This window comes from Phyllostomus discolor, chromosome 3 (genome assembly GCF_004126475.2).
Source record: "Phyllostomus discolor isolate MPI-MPIP mPhyDis1 chromosome 3, mPhyDis1.pri.v3, whole genome shotgun sequence".
Classification (NCBI taxonomy): domain Eukaryota; kingdom Metazoa; phylum Chordata; class Mammalia; order Chiroptera; family Phyllostomidae; genus Phyllostomus; species Phyllostomus discolor.
The window spans coordinates 44,927,047-44,942,664 of NC_040905.2; the positions used below are offsets into that span (position 1 = coordinate 44,927,047).

Genomic DNA, 15,618 nt, shown 5'->3' on the forward strand with positions numbered 1-15,618 from the left:
TCCTCCATCCTTCATTCCCAACCTGGTTAACCCTTACTCATCTTTCAGGATGCAGCTCCAGGTCACTTTCTTCCAGACTCTACCCAGGCCCTTTCAGTCTGGGTTAGGAGCCTCTCATGTGTGTGACTTTGAAGGGCCCGGCAGATCCTCGTACTACACTTTCCACCATATTTTGTCACTTTTCCCTTCTTTAGACTCCAAGATGCTTTATATAGCTTATTGATTGAGATGTGTTTTGCATACAGTGAAATGCCCAGCAATTAACTCTGTTGTTCAGTTTTTATGGAAAAATTATCGAGGCACAGAATGTTTCCATCCCTCCAGAAAGCCCCCTCCTACCTCTCTCCAACCAACCCCACCCCGAGAAGCAAATCCTCATCTGCTTTCCATCACCACAGGTTCCTTCTGCTGATTCTGGAGCGGAATGGAATCAGACACTGTGCCTTTCTGTGTGCAGCTTGTTTTCTTCCACTCAGCATCTTATTATTGAGATCCATCTATGCTGCTGCATGAATAAAAATTCTTGAACTGTAGAAGACGCTGAAGAGGCCTGCGTGTTGGTTCCCTTTTATTACTTAATTATTTTCCATTGATGTATTTACCATTTACTCATCCATTCCTCTTTTGATGGACACCTGGCTTATTTCTAGTGTTTTGCTATTTTGGATAAAGCTGCTGTGATCATTCTTGTATAGGCTCTTGTATAGTCTTGTATAGGCTTTTTGTGAATTATGTTTTCATTTCTCTTGGAGTAGAATAGCTCCTAGAATAGGGACCTAGTTAACTTTTAAGAAACAAACAGTTTTTGAAGTGATTGTAGTGACTATAAATGTCCTGGGTGCTGGACGAGATCTCGCTCAGCTCGGCTTCCCTGGTGTCCAGCCCAGTACAGGGTGCACACTGGGCCCTCAGCGCTTATTGAAGAATGAGTGGATAAGAAGCTCAAACCAGCTTCATTTGGCATGCCTTCTACTAATGGACAAAGAATGAAGGCTTTATCCATCAAAGGGATGAAAACTTAATTGGCTAAATGTGGCCTCATTCCAGGCAGGCAAAAATCAGGGACCATGCAGCCAGCTCCTTTCCCCCTGCTCCTGTAGCCAGATCTCGTTTCACTGCAGCACTGTGTGCCGGTGAAGCCAAGTGCGCAGACGGAGAGGGGACCATAGAAGGGTCCTGGTCATCAGTAGCTGCTAAGCTTAACCCTGAGGGTTAAAACTCCCAATACTCCCACTCCAGACCCTCTGCAGCCTACTTTTCCAGCACCTACCCCCCCCCTTTATTCACCTTCACTCATATTCCAGCCAAACTTGACAACTCTTTTTTTTCCTACAGCGTCTAGCATTTTCTCCCCTTGCAAAGAGTGGCACACTCCACCTGGAATACCTGCACAGAAGGCCACCTGTGGAGACATCCTGGTCAGCTTTCAAGGCTCAGTTCAGACGCTGTCTCTCTAAAGTCTGTCCTGGCCACCTCATCTGGGAGCTCTCCCTCTGGAGGGTCCCCGATGTGGTGTCCAGTTGTGGGTAGTATTCGTTAGCCATTGAGCAGGATGTCCAGTCTTTATGGCAGTTATCTGAGTTCACATCTTCCTACTCCAGGAGGGAGTAGGCCCTTTCAGGGCCGTGTGCTTTGTGGCCGTGGGCGGTCTGGAAGGAGCGGGGGCTACTAGCCACTAAGGGAGTAGCTGAGCCTACTCTTCATGGTCCTTTTTTTGGTGGCTGATTTTTTCCACTAAAGAAAAGTTAAATTCTATGGTAGTGCTGTGGCTCCTTCTTGAGAAGAGTCATGGACAGGAGAAAAAGGTCTGTCTAAAAGGAGGAGGATATGGTGCCAACTTGGGGTTCTGTCTGCTGGTAGATAATTAAGGTGAAATTAGCAAGCTTCTTTAGGCTCCAGTGTTAGTCATAGGTCACGTGTCAGAAGGCACAAATATTTACAAGTGGAGGAGCTTTACAGGACATGTGTATGCAGGAGACGATTCCAGACTGGGAGAGATGGCTCTAAGGAATAGCGCCTTTTATCGTGTGATGCCTATGCTATCTTTCCATTGCTCTTTTGGTGTTTTAAAGTCCTAATTTTGCCTCTGCTCTGCAAAGTGCCTACTTCTTTAATTGTATAATTCATTAAAAAAACTTACTTTAAATTTAATTTTCAAAAATATAACATAGTATCTTTACTCTAATAATAAACACAAATGTGAAAAGAATGCCAAGGGTGTGAAAATCTGCATCCAACAAGACATTTTCTATATGTTATGTTGCACTTTAAAAATTATAACCACTTTCGAGTGACATAAACTCAAGGGTGCAGTTGGAAAAGATGTTTCAGGGTTTGTTTCTTGGCAAATGCTGTTTCAAACAAATACGAATTACAAAAGTAATGTTTCTCATTTTGAAAAAGGGTTTTATGTTGCTCTGAAAACTGTAACTATCAACTTCTCAGAACAGAAAAGGCATGTAAGTTCTGTGACATCTCATGGTTTTATAGGTGATCAAGAGAAAAATACCCTCCTTTGTAGACCTTTCAAAAATCGCATGCCTTTTTTTAAAGTCTAGTAATAACATAATTATTAAGAAGTAGGTAGAACTAATTACCTTGGGTGTGTTTGGTCTAATTGCTTGCTGCCTTCTGATTTAGAGAAAAACACTGGATTTTGTACGCTTAGGAATTTGAACAGCTGCGTTTCCCTCTACTGAACCAGTAAGAACTAAATGCAGCATTAAAATTCCTAGGTTGATTTCCTGCATTATTCACCTGGCAGGGAAATGAATTCAGTTTTTCTTTTCTCAGCTAAATGAGAGGCATAACTCTTTCAGCGAGGGCAGGCAGGGCCATGCTGCAGGCAGCTCCAGAAAGCCCACTTCGTTGGCTCGGTGCTTGGAAGTCCCGGCCACCACGACCTCCAGAGGAATTCAGTGCTGTGGAAATGCCGCCCTGCCCTGGCAGCTGGAGACTTGCATGTCGTTTGATTCAGCTCACTCCTAAAAGTTGTCCCTGATTTTTGCCAGGTACTCCAAGATTTGAGTACTTTAACTTGTTTTGATCTAAAAATTGAACTTGTATTTTTGTCTACCTGAATGTATTATGGACAATTTCAGACATGTACGAAACTAAATGGAGAAGTATAACAACCACCCAACTTCAAAAATTTAGGGACTTAGGCCAGTCTTGTTTTAGCAAGACTCCTTCCTCCCCACCCTGCATTATTTTGAAGCAATATCTAAAAATGGCGTATAAATAATTATTGATCCATAACATTTCAGCATATATCTCTAAAACATAGGGCTCTATTTTTAAACTATTATCACACCAAGGAAAAAATTAATAAAAGTTCCATAATATCAACATATAATCAGTATTTAAATTTTCAGTTGTTTTGTACATATGTGTGTGACTCAGACATCGGCCCACAGTGTCCGAAGTGTTATGGATGAGACGAAATAAATTCACATGGACTACCAAGTCCTGCAGAGGAAAAGGGATGGTGAGACTTCTCCCTCAAAGGGAGAGCAAGCCTTGGAGCGCCTCGGCCACCCTTTCAAGAGGAGAGCACCCTTGCCTTGAGGCTTTTATTGTATTCAATTTGGGTGTATACATAAAGCTCATTAATCATTATCAGGCAGTAAGGATCAAACAATAGATAACATAGAGAGAACTCTGAGGGCCTATTTTGAGTCAGGGTCAGATAGCTAAATGGCCATAAAACTTTGGGGAGCAAACTCACTTCCTGCTTGGACCCTTATCATTTAAGTGAGAGCATTCTAAACAAAGCAGGTTTCACAGGATTTTACATATTCTTTCTTAGGCCTGATGGCCCTAGGAACCCGCCCTTTCCAGTACAGTGCTACACCCACCATGGCATTGTTTCAGGCTTAAGGCAGGCAGTGGAGTAAGGCAGCCAGGAGATTAGGAGACTTCTTCCAGACAGAATGAGGACTCAGGCTATGTCAAAGCCAAGGGGTGAGGGTCCATTACCCCCTTTTTCTATTGCCCCCCAAGTCCTTCCCTGGGGCCTCCATGTGATCGTGTCTGTCTCAGGTCATTGCCTCCTTGAGGACTCTCACCCATCATTGGCTAACTGATCAAGCACTGGGGTCAGGCAGGGTGAAGTAAAAAGAGCAGAAGCAGCACTCCTGCCAGGGAGATAAGCTTTGTCTCCCTAGTGGCTTATGGTCCAAAGGTTGCTCACTCAGCTTTAGCCATGGGGGTGGTTACAGCTCCTGAAACCAGGTAGGGCAGTTCCCAACATGTATGTGTGTACTTTTTCCAGTTTGGTTTATTTTTCTTGAGACAAGATCCAAATAAAGACCACAGATTGCAATTGGGTGCTGTGTATTTTAATGCATTTTTAATATAAAAGTTTAATTACGAAAAATTGGAAACTTACAGAAAAGTATAGAAAATGTGTATCAGGCATGCATTTAACAAATGTTAACATTCTGCCATATTTGCTTTAGATGTCTCTCTGCCTTTTTTTAAAAGACATGTTATAGATATGAAGTTCCTTCACCTTATCCTTTTTCCTATTTAGAGTTAGCCAGTGTTCTGTAAGTGATATATATCAGTTCCACAGTGTGTTTTTATGCTATCACTACATATATATATGTATCCATAAATAATATGTTTTGTTTTTAACACTTAAATAGCCTATCCCTCTTCTCCCACCTCCTGTTCCCCTCTCCCTTCTGCCCTCCCCTTGCTGTCCTCCCTTCATTTCTTCCCCTCCCCTCCGGTCCTCTCCTCTCTCTGTTCCTCCCTCTCTCCCTCTTGCACTCCATATATATGCATGTGTATATGGGTGTGCGTGTGTCTTTTGCAACTTGTTTTTCCATCCATTGAGCACATTCATACATGCAGTGTGAATAGTTCATTTTGACCTGCTGTATACTATTCCATTATATGGATCAACAACAGCATATTCATTATCCTACTAATGAGCAAACTGGGATGTTCCCAATTTTTTTTCTCTTGCAAACGATTCCCAGTAAGCATCCTTTTATTCACATCTCCTTGTTACCATGAATGAGAGTTCACTTAGATTATAAGACTTAGAAGTGGCAGGGATACCCTGGTGTTGCTAGGTATTACTGATTTCTGTCTAAAGTTGTGTGATACCACTTTCAGCAGCTATATATGAGTATGAGAGTTCCAGTTTCTTCATGTACTTCCCAGCGCTAGTACTTCTATGTTTTTGCCAATTTTATGGGTATGAAATAGTAACTCATTCTTTCAATTTGTACTTCACCGATTCCCAGTGAGATTTAGTACCTTTTTGTTTTTATTGGCTCTTTAGGTTTCCTCTTCTGTGAATTGCCTATTCATAAAGATTTTTTCTAACAGCAGATTTTGGAATTTTAAAAGTGTCTACTCTTAATTATATAGACACATTGATTCTTTTTGAATGGGCTCAGTATATTTTATACTTTGAAAAGTAGTTTTCAGAGAAATCATATTTACAAGTTGTATATGGGCACCTCAAGGTTGGGGGAAAAATGTATCAGAGCTGAGCCTTTTCAGATGGAGGAAAGTTGGTTGCATGTGCAGAAGTTACTTAAAATGATGTTGTAGACTGTTCTGTTCTGCCGTTGGGAGACTTTAACCACCTGCCTGAGTTTTTTCATTTGCTTACTTTGTTCCTGTCTCCCACTATGTTTTCCTCCAAAGCTCCTATACCTCTCTCAATAACTGATCAATGATATTTCGCACACTAAACACATCCATTGCCTATCAGCTTCACTTTCCTTGTTGGAAATTACCCTTTCATCGTCCTGTGTGCTCCCGTCTCCCTGTGTCCCTGTTGTTCTTCAGGCCTGCCCTGTAGTTGTTGCTGCGGCCCCCCCACCACCCCCACCTGGGGTGTCTCTTCACCTGTCTCCTGTGTGGGACCCCATGTCCTCTATCCCATTCCTCCTCTACAATGGCATATTTCTTTATTTGGTGGAGCATATCTCCAAATTCCCTAAGAAAAGGTGTGATGAAAGAACATTTTTTCCCCAATTCATTGAAATGTCTTTCATTTCATTTATTTAGTTTTGCTACTTTTACACTTGGTTTTTACAGCATATCTGGCTTAGAATTCTAGGTAAAACTTACTCTTCTTCAGAATTGTGGAAGAGTTGATTTTTCTACTTCCCAAGGTTGTTGTTGAGATGCCTGTTGCCATTCTGATTCCTAACCCTTTGTAACCTGTTCTTACTTTGTGCAAGCATTTAGAATTATCTTTTCAACCCTCTCTGGGTGAATTTTATAATATGGCTTACTGTGGTCTTTTGTTAAAATCATCTTTACGGGTTATTCACTAGGCTCTTTCAATCTAGAGGTATATTTCTTTTGATTCTGAGAAATTTTTCTTAAACAATTGCTTCTCTTTAGTTTTATCTTACTGAAACTGCTTCTGGGTATAAGTTGGTTCTCTTGCAGCCTCTGATTTTTGTTTTTGTTTTTGTTTTTCCTTCTGTCTCAATTTGTTCATGCTTTTGTTCTACTTTCTGGGAGATTTTCTTATGTTTAACCTCCTACTATTGCAATGATTTAAAGAATCCAGCTAGCATATTTTTCATTTCTTATTGTTATACTTTATTCTCTTAGTTTCTATGTTATGGAATCTTGTTCTCATTTTGTGGCTGGAATATCCTTTAAATAATCTCTTTGAAGATAGTGATTGTGTCTTGGAAGTTTTCTTCGGCTCCCTGTGTGTTCAGGTTGCGCTCTGCTTGCAGGTTAGGCCGGTCTCTGCTGGTTTAGGCTCTTTCACGCTCCAGAGTTGCCTTCCGTGGGGCATTGGTGTGAGGGCTGAACTGACTGTTGGACTCAAGAGCAAAGGGCAAATGATGTCAGTGGCTTAAAGAGATAAGCGCTACAAAGCAATCCTATCTTAATTTGCTGTGTAATTCTTCTGAGAAGACAGGAATTAGACTAAATATTTTCAGGTACTTGCTAAACGTGAGAATTTCAAATTGGCGATTTCCAGTACTGCAATTAGAGTAGGTGGAATTTTTGAATCGGGTATTCACTAGTTCATTCATCCTTTTGACAATACTATTACTATTTGACACCTGCTATTACTATGAACTGAAATTTACTTTGATGTTGTTGGACTAGGCATACTACTTTTACTTCCTATTTCTTAAATGTTACATTTTAGTTTTAAGTAAGCTCAAAAGGCTGAAGGATAGGAATCCGAATTCTAAGAGAATCTTATTAATTCATTACCATGGTCAAAAGCACTCAGGGTATAAAATGAGATCTTGTCTGAATTATATGTCACATAGGAGATGTTAGATTTTTTTTTCTAGGCAAGAACAAAGACCATACCTGAATCTGCATCAGTCTTTATGGGTAGCTATAAACGCAAATGAACCTCATCTGTTTTATGGAATAGGTTCATACAAATTGTGTGTTCTTCCAGATAGATATAAACCCATACATGGCACTTGCCAATGACATGTCATGCAGTTGCATTAAAATCGATCTAAACACACTCAGCATGCAGAGGAGGCCTCTAATTCATTGCCGCCCTGTTCCGTTTGTGTCACTCAGAAGCTACGCTGCCGTGATGATGGAGAGCCCTTTATAACTTTATAGTCCAACTATGGACTTTAAAAAATGTGTCATGGAACTTTTCAAACATGTACAAAACCAGAGAGAATCATTTAATGAACTCCAAGCCTAACACTTGCCAACACAGTCAGTTCTAGGTCATCGCTGCCCTTTCTCTCTCCTCTCTCAGGCTGTGTTGTCTTAAAGCAGGTCCAGGATGTCCATCATCTTACCCCCAAATGCCTTAGTTTCTTCCTGTAAAAGATCTGGACTATTTTTTTTAACATCAACACAGTATCATTATTACACCTAAAGAATAAGCAATTTTTACCTAAAATCATATCATCAATACATGAATTTGTCTCATGTATTCATTTGATTGTCTCATTTTTCCCCCCTCAGTTTGTTTGAATTGGGATCAAATAACTTCATGTATTGCATTTGGTTTGTGTATCTCTTAAGTCTCTTTTAATCTAAAGTTCCCGTGTCCTTTTTTTTTAAATCTTACAATTCATTGAGAAAACTGTGTTGTTTATTAAAACACTTTTTTGGGGGAAAATTATTTACTGAAAAATGTCTTATGTTCCCAGTTTTGCTGATTGTGTTCCTGTGGTGCCATTTAATGTATTCTTTTGCCCCTATATTTCCTGTAAACTGAAAGTTGGGAATATGTTTGCTCTTTGACTAGGTACAGGGCTTATTTTTCAATGTGAAAAAAATCTTCATAGATGCTGTTGTGTATTTCCTGTATTGTGTATATTGTATATTTCCTATTTGCATCCCATTAGGAGGCTTACCATGTCTGTTTCTCTTTTTGTGTTATTAAGGCTGCTCTGTGGGTTCAGATGTGATGAGCTTGTTCCATCCCATTATAAAGTTTCCCACCAGCTCTTCTTCTAATGCTTTCAGCAGCCATTGCTGATTATTGCCTGGGTCCACTATAGATGGTATATGCAGAGTAAGAGTTTCTGAATTTTGGAAACTTCCCCTACTTCCAGCTTCCCACCCATGGTTTATTCTGGCATCTTGGTCATTTATTGTCTGTTTCTTAGTCTATCATAGGTTTCTCATTCTCTAGGGCAGTGTCTCCCAAAGTATGCTATGTGGAACACAGCATAGCAAAGCCCACTGTGAGGACATCTTGCTGGGTGTGGGAGATGGCACGTGCTGTTTTCCCCTCTGAGATTCGTGGCACAGGTGAGCCTGTTCGAGTCCTGAGGGCTCTGTCAATAAAGAAACTTGATCTACCCCGCATTTCCTCAACTCACTTGACCGCAGCATTCTTTTATTAGTACTACCACATAAGCATCCTGTTTAGGGAAACACGCTTCTTTAAAAATAAAGAGAAACACAGTTTTTGAAATGTATCTCAATGAAGAGGGGAAGGTAGAAGCAATTGCCCCACCCACCCTCCCATGGAGCTTGCTGATGTTAAGGTTATGACTCCCTCCTACCACTGGCACCCTCGGGGGAGAAAGAAGAACGTGAGAGCAAATCCACGTTCAGACAACAGAGAGAGCTGGCATGTCATGGTGTGTCTTATGTTAATGTAATCGCATCTTCCTTGTGTTTCTGGTCAGCATTACCCATCTAACCAACATAAGTTATTTCAAATATGTTACTGATAAGAAAATAAAGTGCCCCTTTAATAGTCACAACTTAAAAATTAATAGTTTTCTTTCTTATATTACACACTTACACATGCACACCACACACATGTGCACCCCCCACACATACACACACCAGAGCACAATTTGGCTGTTTTGCTCCAGGTGCCATGTTGGTACATGAGGGACCTTGAAGGGAATGCTGGCCCTCATCCAGATCACTGGCTGCGCACATCAGCTCCAGGGTGGTTTTTGTGCCAGAGGCTCTCATCCTCTTTGTGGCTCACTATGGAAAATGGAGTTGAGCAAAGTAAGGGACAGAGACCAATTTTCTTTTGCTCTGAAGACACCGCAAGCTTTGTACAATAAATGTTTTCCATTAGAAGGAAAATGCTGTGCATTAATGCTCCCGAGGAAAAACAGTGATTGCCAGTAATGCCATCAGGAAACGATTTTTAACATGTTTCACAGTATAAGCATGAATCCATCATTAAATAGGGAATACACTTATTTTGCAGGCTTGGAACATTAATGACAAAATTTTTTGGAGGAAGAGTTATTTTAGGAGAGTGTGAATTTGGATTTTAGGAACATGCGCAGGGGATATAGTAATGAGCATAAGTAGGTACGCTTCATTAAAATAAACGAGAACAGAGCCAAGACCCAGCAAGCATGAACCTCTGGTTTGTGAGTTGTGTTGAGGAGAATGGAACAGGATAAGACGAGGCTGAACAAGGCATCACCCATCATCTCATCGGTGCCCTCAACATACTTTTTGTGACACTGGGCTGCTGGGTGCCTGGGTACTGGGCACGCTGTGGAGCTAAATTCAGACCTTGGGAGTTGATCTTCATAATGAAAATTATACTGGAGCTTTTAAATTTCAGTACAGCTTTTGTTTAAAAGTTATCATGATTTAAAATGCTTTTCTGTTCAAACAATGCAGACTAAGGCAAAGACTACATTAATTAAATATTTTTAAATGATAGACAACCCTTTCTGACTTGTCACGAACCTGTTCTTCATGACAAGTTACCCTTCGGTAGGCTGTTCGTAGAAGGAAAGGTCAAGTGCGGGTCTGGGCAGCGGACATTGTCTCCCCCTCATGAGGTAGCTTTGCGAGTCCCGTCCCTGGGGCCGCACGTGGGCTCGACTCAGATACGTGCTGTCGGCGGGAGTGAAGGTAGACGGATGGGGCATGTGTCTGGAAATTACTCTAAAAACATTATTTTAATTGCAGCTGGTAATAAATAAATGTGAATTTCTTGAACATAAAGCAGTTGAAAAATGCATGCATTTGTTGCACTTCTTGAACGTTATTTGGTAAGGCACTGAGCCAAAACACAGATGTAGGAATTCTTGAGCTGTAGATGACAACGCTTAAGAGGTCTGCGTGATGGTTCCCGTTGGATCCCCCATGAACTGAAGCCCGAGGAAGGGAAGTGAGTTGCCCAAGTTTACGTTTTACCTTGTGGTTTAAAAGATTTCATTCACTCCTCAGTTTAGGAGGCACTTTGTTCATTTTTAACATGGCACATGGTGGCATTTTACACCTTGAGCTGAGCGTCTGGTCTGGAAAATAACCGATGATTCAGCTGGCTCCAAAGAGTAAAGCAGGCGGTGAGCCAGTGAAGGGGGTCCAGTGTTCCCTCCCACTGGTGCCAGCTTTTTGGGGGCTGACGTCCAGGGTTGTGTGTCGTCCCAGACCCTGGGCTCACTCCCCTGACAGTTTGATGTTCCAACAACTGGTGAGCAGAGGAAAGTGCTAAAATGGCAAATGCAAATGTCAACCAACAGGTTGCAAGGAGGGGCTAACAACAGGGAGGGTTTCCGGAACTGTCTCTGGCTACTAGTGCGGGAGGGTTCAGAAGACTAACTTAGACTGCATAGTGGTCTGAGTTAGGAAATTTCTCACAAAGGATGAAGTTTCAGGATATGAATAAAAGTTCAGTGAACTAGAAAAAAATTTTAAAAACCCTGCACCACGATCCTGCCACTCCACTCGGTTTAACCAGGGTTTGGGCTCCTGCGTGTTTCATCTCGTTTGTCCTCGTTTTAAGGACAAACGCATGACGGTGTTTACCTGTTGCGTCTCCAGAGGAATGGTTCCGTGTCCCTTTTGTGTCAGCTAAGAGGGAAAGGTATATGGAGGCACTCGATTGAAAAGTTCTTTGTAGTTTGAAGTTTCGTTTCATTTCATTAGCATTTGGTTTTTAGTTGGCCAAATTATGATTGCATTAATATTTATTTGCTATTTAAAAAATTAGGTGTTCTATTTCTATATCCCGCAATTTGCAGACATTTTGATCACAAATCAAATGGGATGGTTAACTTTATTCCCCAAGAATCCTGCTTTCTGAATTGGTGAGGTTTTGTTTTAACAAATGGTTTTTTGAGCTTAGGGTTCTGTGTAATGATCCAACTCTCTGGGGTAAAAAGTGTGGAAAAAGGTGGCTGACCTTGAGAAATATACAATTGCTGTGCTGGAGTTCTTTGAGGGCTGAAGTGAAATAATAAAATCAGAAATCACTGAATGGTTTTTAATTTCAAAGACAGGCTGTCTGACCTTGCCTTCATAGTTCAGGTAGAAACCAAGAAGGAACACGGGGAAGGAAATTGAGTTCCCCTCCAGGTGCCACACCACAGCCACCCCAATTCATACATCTGGGGCTGCAACGTGGGCCGTTGACTCCAGGGTCCTGCAAGCTCTTGCCTACAGATGTATTTTTATTCTTATTTGAGAAAATTCAGAGTAAACTCACATACCCCCTTACAACACATGCGTGCACCCATAAATTACCCCCTCCCCCAATTCATTCTTGGTTTTCTATCTTCCTGAATCAGGGCCTACAATTTAACTTCAGATAAAAGAATTCTTTCTGATATATGTTTGGTTCTTTGGCCCTTTTTGAACAAGTCTTTTCTTGAAACCATTAAGGGGACTTCCCAGATACCTAGGCACACCAGTATTTTAGATTCTTTGCTAAAGGTTTCAAAGGCAGAGGAAGGAAACTGACATGGATTAAGGGCTTCCATTGTGCCCGGCCTTGTCACATTTGTCAGTGATCACCTCCCAACTGCCGCATTCTGTGGGTGACTGCGCATTCTCTGTGCAGCATTTCTCGTGCCCCTGGCTAGGAGGCAGCATTTAGTCCTAGGTGAACTCTTCCCCAACCTGCCAGCATCAGCAAGATGGACATTTTGAGGTTTTGGTGGTTTTCTTTTTCTTTTTTTTATTGTGTAATATTTAACATCAGTAGTTTAACTAGAAATATTTGTTTTTAGAGGTGAAATGGCCTCCTTCATCAGCGGCTGGGGAAAAGAGTTGAAATTGTGGAAGTGTGCTGTGACCACACAGGCATACTTTGTCTCCGAATGTGGTGAAATAGGACATAGAACATTCTGGGCTGATTTATATTGCTCTGATAGTGAGATCATGGCCTGGCGGGTTTGTGTTTACGTGACTAAATGAGGGCGGCAAGACCTGCAACAGTCCCAGAGAAGGCATGCTTCTCATGGTGGTCGTGAGAGGCATCTTCAGTAGATGTGTTTTCTGTAGTGAGGGAGTTCCCAGTATAGGGGGTACAGGCTTTGGAATAGAGGTCAGTAAAATCAAGTCACCCCAATGTAAACAGATTGTTTTGTGCCCCATTGACACCTAGAGTCACGGGTGACCTAAACTTTGAGCTGAGCTGTGGAGTGCAGCCTCTCCTTGTCACCTCCTCTTTCCCTCCCCTCTCCCAGGGGTCCTCCTCAGCTCAGAGACACAGGTCGGCTCCTCCAGGTGACCTGGTCTACTCTGCGGCCCTGGCTGCCCCTCTCCCATTGACCCTGCCTCCTGAGGGAAGAAGTGATAGAAGGAGGTGTAGCAAAAGGCGTCGTATCTCTTAAGACCAACCCTTGTGAGGACATTTTGCTTCTCATTCCTGCCAGGCCTCCCTTCCTGCTTTCTCTGACAACCAAAGATCCTTGTCCGGAGGGCGAAAGTCACAAGTGTTTTTGTCATTAGAATGCCAGCAGTTATGCGTATCCATCTAAATAAGGGAGGCTTTGAATAAAATGTGGCAGGGATTATAATGACTTCTTGTTAATGACTGGAAAAAAGAGCAGGTGGGCCTCCGTGTTAGCCGTCTTCCCCACCTGTGTTTCCACGAATACTCCACCGTCTGCTCCAGCTGGAGCTGGCTGTTTGTAATCTTGCTGTGTAGCCGAGCCTCGGGGAGGGTGGGCGGTGGAACAAGTGCAGAGAAAATGGTTTGCAGCCAGAGCCTTTCTTTTCTTCATATCAGCCACCCCCTTTTGCCTCCCCGTTAAACTGTATATTAGAGGGTTTTACCAGAAGGAAAGGAGAATAGACAATGCCCTGCTGTTGCTAGGTAACAGAAAAAAACTAGGCATAGTTGACATTGGACCAATTTTTTCTAGGAACCTGGCTATTCTTACTAAGTGATTTGTGTAGTGTTAACAGATTTGCGTAATGGTGACGCTGAAGGGGCTCCATCCTTCGGTTCCCTTCTCTCCGCCCCCTACCCACATCAGCGACATCCCAGATACATTGTTTATCTTGAGGTTAATTCTTGACTTTGAGATATTTGAGAGAAGGTGCTATGTAGAAGAAAATATAGTTACTTACATGTAGCTAGAGTATATACTGTATTTCTAAGGTTTTGAACCCTTCCTAAAAAAATAAATGGGTACCACTCTCTCTGAAGTAGCAGTGTTTTCACAGCCCACAAATGGTGACAAGTCTGTTTATTTGACTAGTTTACAAAGATTATTTTTAGCTGCAGAAGACATTTGTACAGACGACCAAATATATCTTAATGACATTGATTAAATCATTCGATACCCATTTTGTTTCTTTCTCACTGGACTCCACCATACTCTCCATGGCTGACTGACTCAGGGTTCACCTGTCTCGTGGGTCTCCAGCCGACTGTCCTGTGACCTGAGCTGTCTGTCTGTTGCAGATCTGGACATCTCTGAGACCGAGCCCCCCACTCCTCCTGACTCGAATCCACACGGCCCTGAGCTGCAGACGTTTATAGCAGAAGCAAAGCTAAATCTACAGACGGTGACCAGACAAGACGGGGAAAATGGAGATGGAGCTGAAGAAAATATTGTTTACCTCTAATTGTGTTGTTGTTGTTTTTCCAAACAAAACAGAACACTGGCGTTTTGGGGGAGGATTTCTTTCTTCCTTTCCTGATGTGTGTGTGACTGTGTCCAAATTGCTTTAAGAGTAACAGTTAATATTTCATGCAAGTTCCCTTTTGGGGCATGAGTCTAATAATTAAATTATTGAAAGCAGCTCTGTTTGTATAATTGTTAACTTACCACACCTAATTTCGGATTTCTAGAGGAGAAATTAAATAAGCAGAAATGTTTTCAGTTATGACTCTGGACTAAGATTCCATATTGCATTTTCTACTGAGTCATCTGGTTTTTGAAATGCTTTTTAAGACCTGGATGAAGCAATTTGAATGAAAAGAATGGTATTCATGGTGGGCAAACTTTCATGATCCCAGCAGCTGGTTGTGGAGAGTGGCTTCAGTGCCCCAAAAGGCAGAGGAGGATGTGGGAAAGGTGTTTCCTTGGTTAGTTTTCACGTGCTAATTTCTCTTTGCAACATCCAAGTGTTGCTCCTGAGGGTGATCTGTCACAGTCGCCATGTGAGTCACCATGCAACCAGTGTGCGCTGTCTGGGCACTATTCTGAGCAGGAGGCCACTCTACTATGGACACAGTTTGGACTCTTTGAACTGGGCCACATGCTGTGCAGGTTCACTTTCTTAGTCTTAGTGCTGGCTGGTTCTCAAGCCACATCTTTCAAGAGAGCCCAGAGGCAAGGCCCCAGCACAGTCCGTTTTGATGTAAATAGTGAAACTGCGGTAGTGCCCTCACTTCTCTCATCTGGCCCTGTCTCTGCCAGGCCTGGGAGCACCAGCTACCACTCACGACAGGCATCTCTGCCCTGCAGTTCTTTAAGGACAAAATCTGCTCCCTCGGCAAAGCCTGCCGCCAGTTATGTGATTTTTCCACAACGGAAAGCTGGCACCTTCTGTCTTCAGAGTAATATGTGTCCCTGCGTGAGAAACAAACCAGAAAATGTTTTCGGCCTGTTTTTCGGATATACTTGTATGTGTTTTGGTCAGTGTCAATAAATATCTTTTTACCTGTCGATTTTACTTTGAAAGGTTAATGTCATGTATGACCATACTAAAATACACATTTCACACACATACAAACACAACCTCATCTTATGAAAGGGAAAATAAAGGAGAAGCACTAAATCACCCAGAACTGCAACACTTCCCAGGAGGGAGCCATGATGGGAAGCGGAAAAATTCACCCAGATTCCATTGTTTGCATGTTTTTTATTTCCACTTGAAGTTGCCAATAGAATAACCACTTGATATTTTTCACTTGGCAAAGTTAAATTTTTTTAATATTGTATTTTTTTTTTAGAG

The 15,618-nt window shown here is 42.0% G+C and overlaps 1 protein-coding gene across 1 annotated transcript in view; it reads left to right on the forward strand.

Annotated features, from left to right (window-relative positions):
• The window catches only part of ARHGEF28 (Rho guanine nucleotide exchange factor 28), a 281,786-nt gene extending 266,457 nt beyond the window's left edge, over nucleotides 1-15,329 (forward strand). Inside the window, 1 exon segment of the mRNA XM_036020409.1 lies at nucleotides 14,120-15,329. Coding sequence (XP_035876302.1) covers nucleotides 14,120-14,283 — 164 coding nt within the window. The 3' untranslated portion in view covers nucleotides 14,284-15,329.
• Nucleotides 15,330-15,618: the final 289 nt, after the last annotated feature.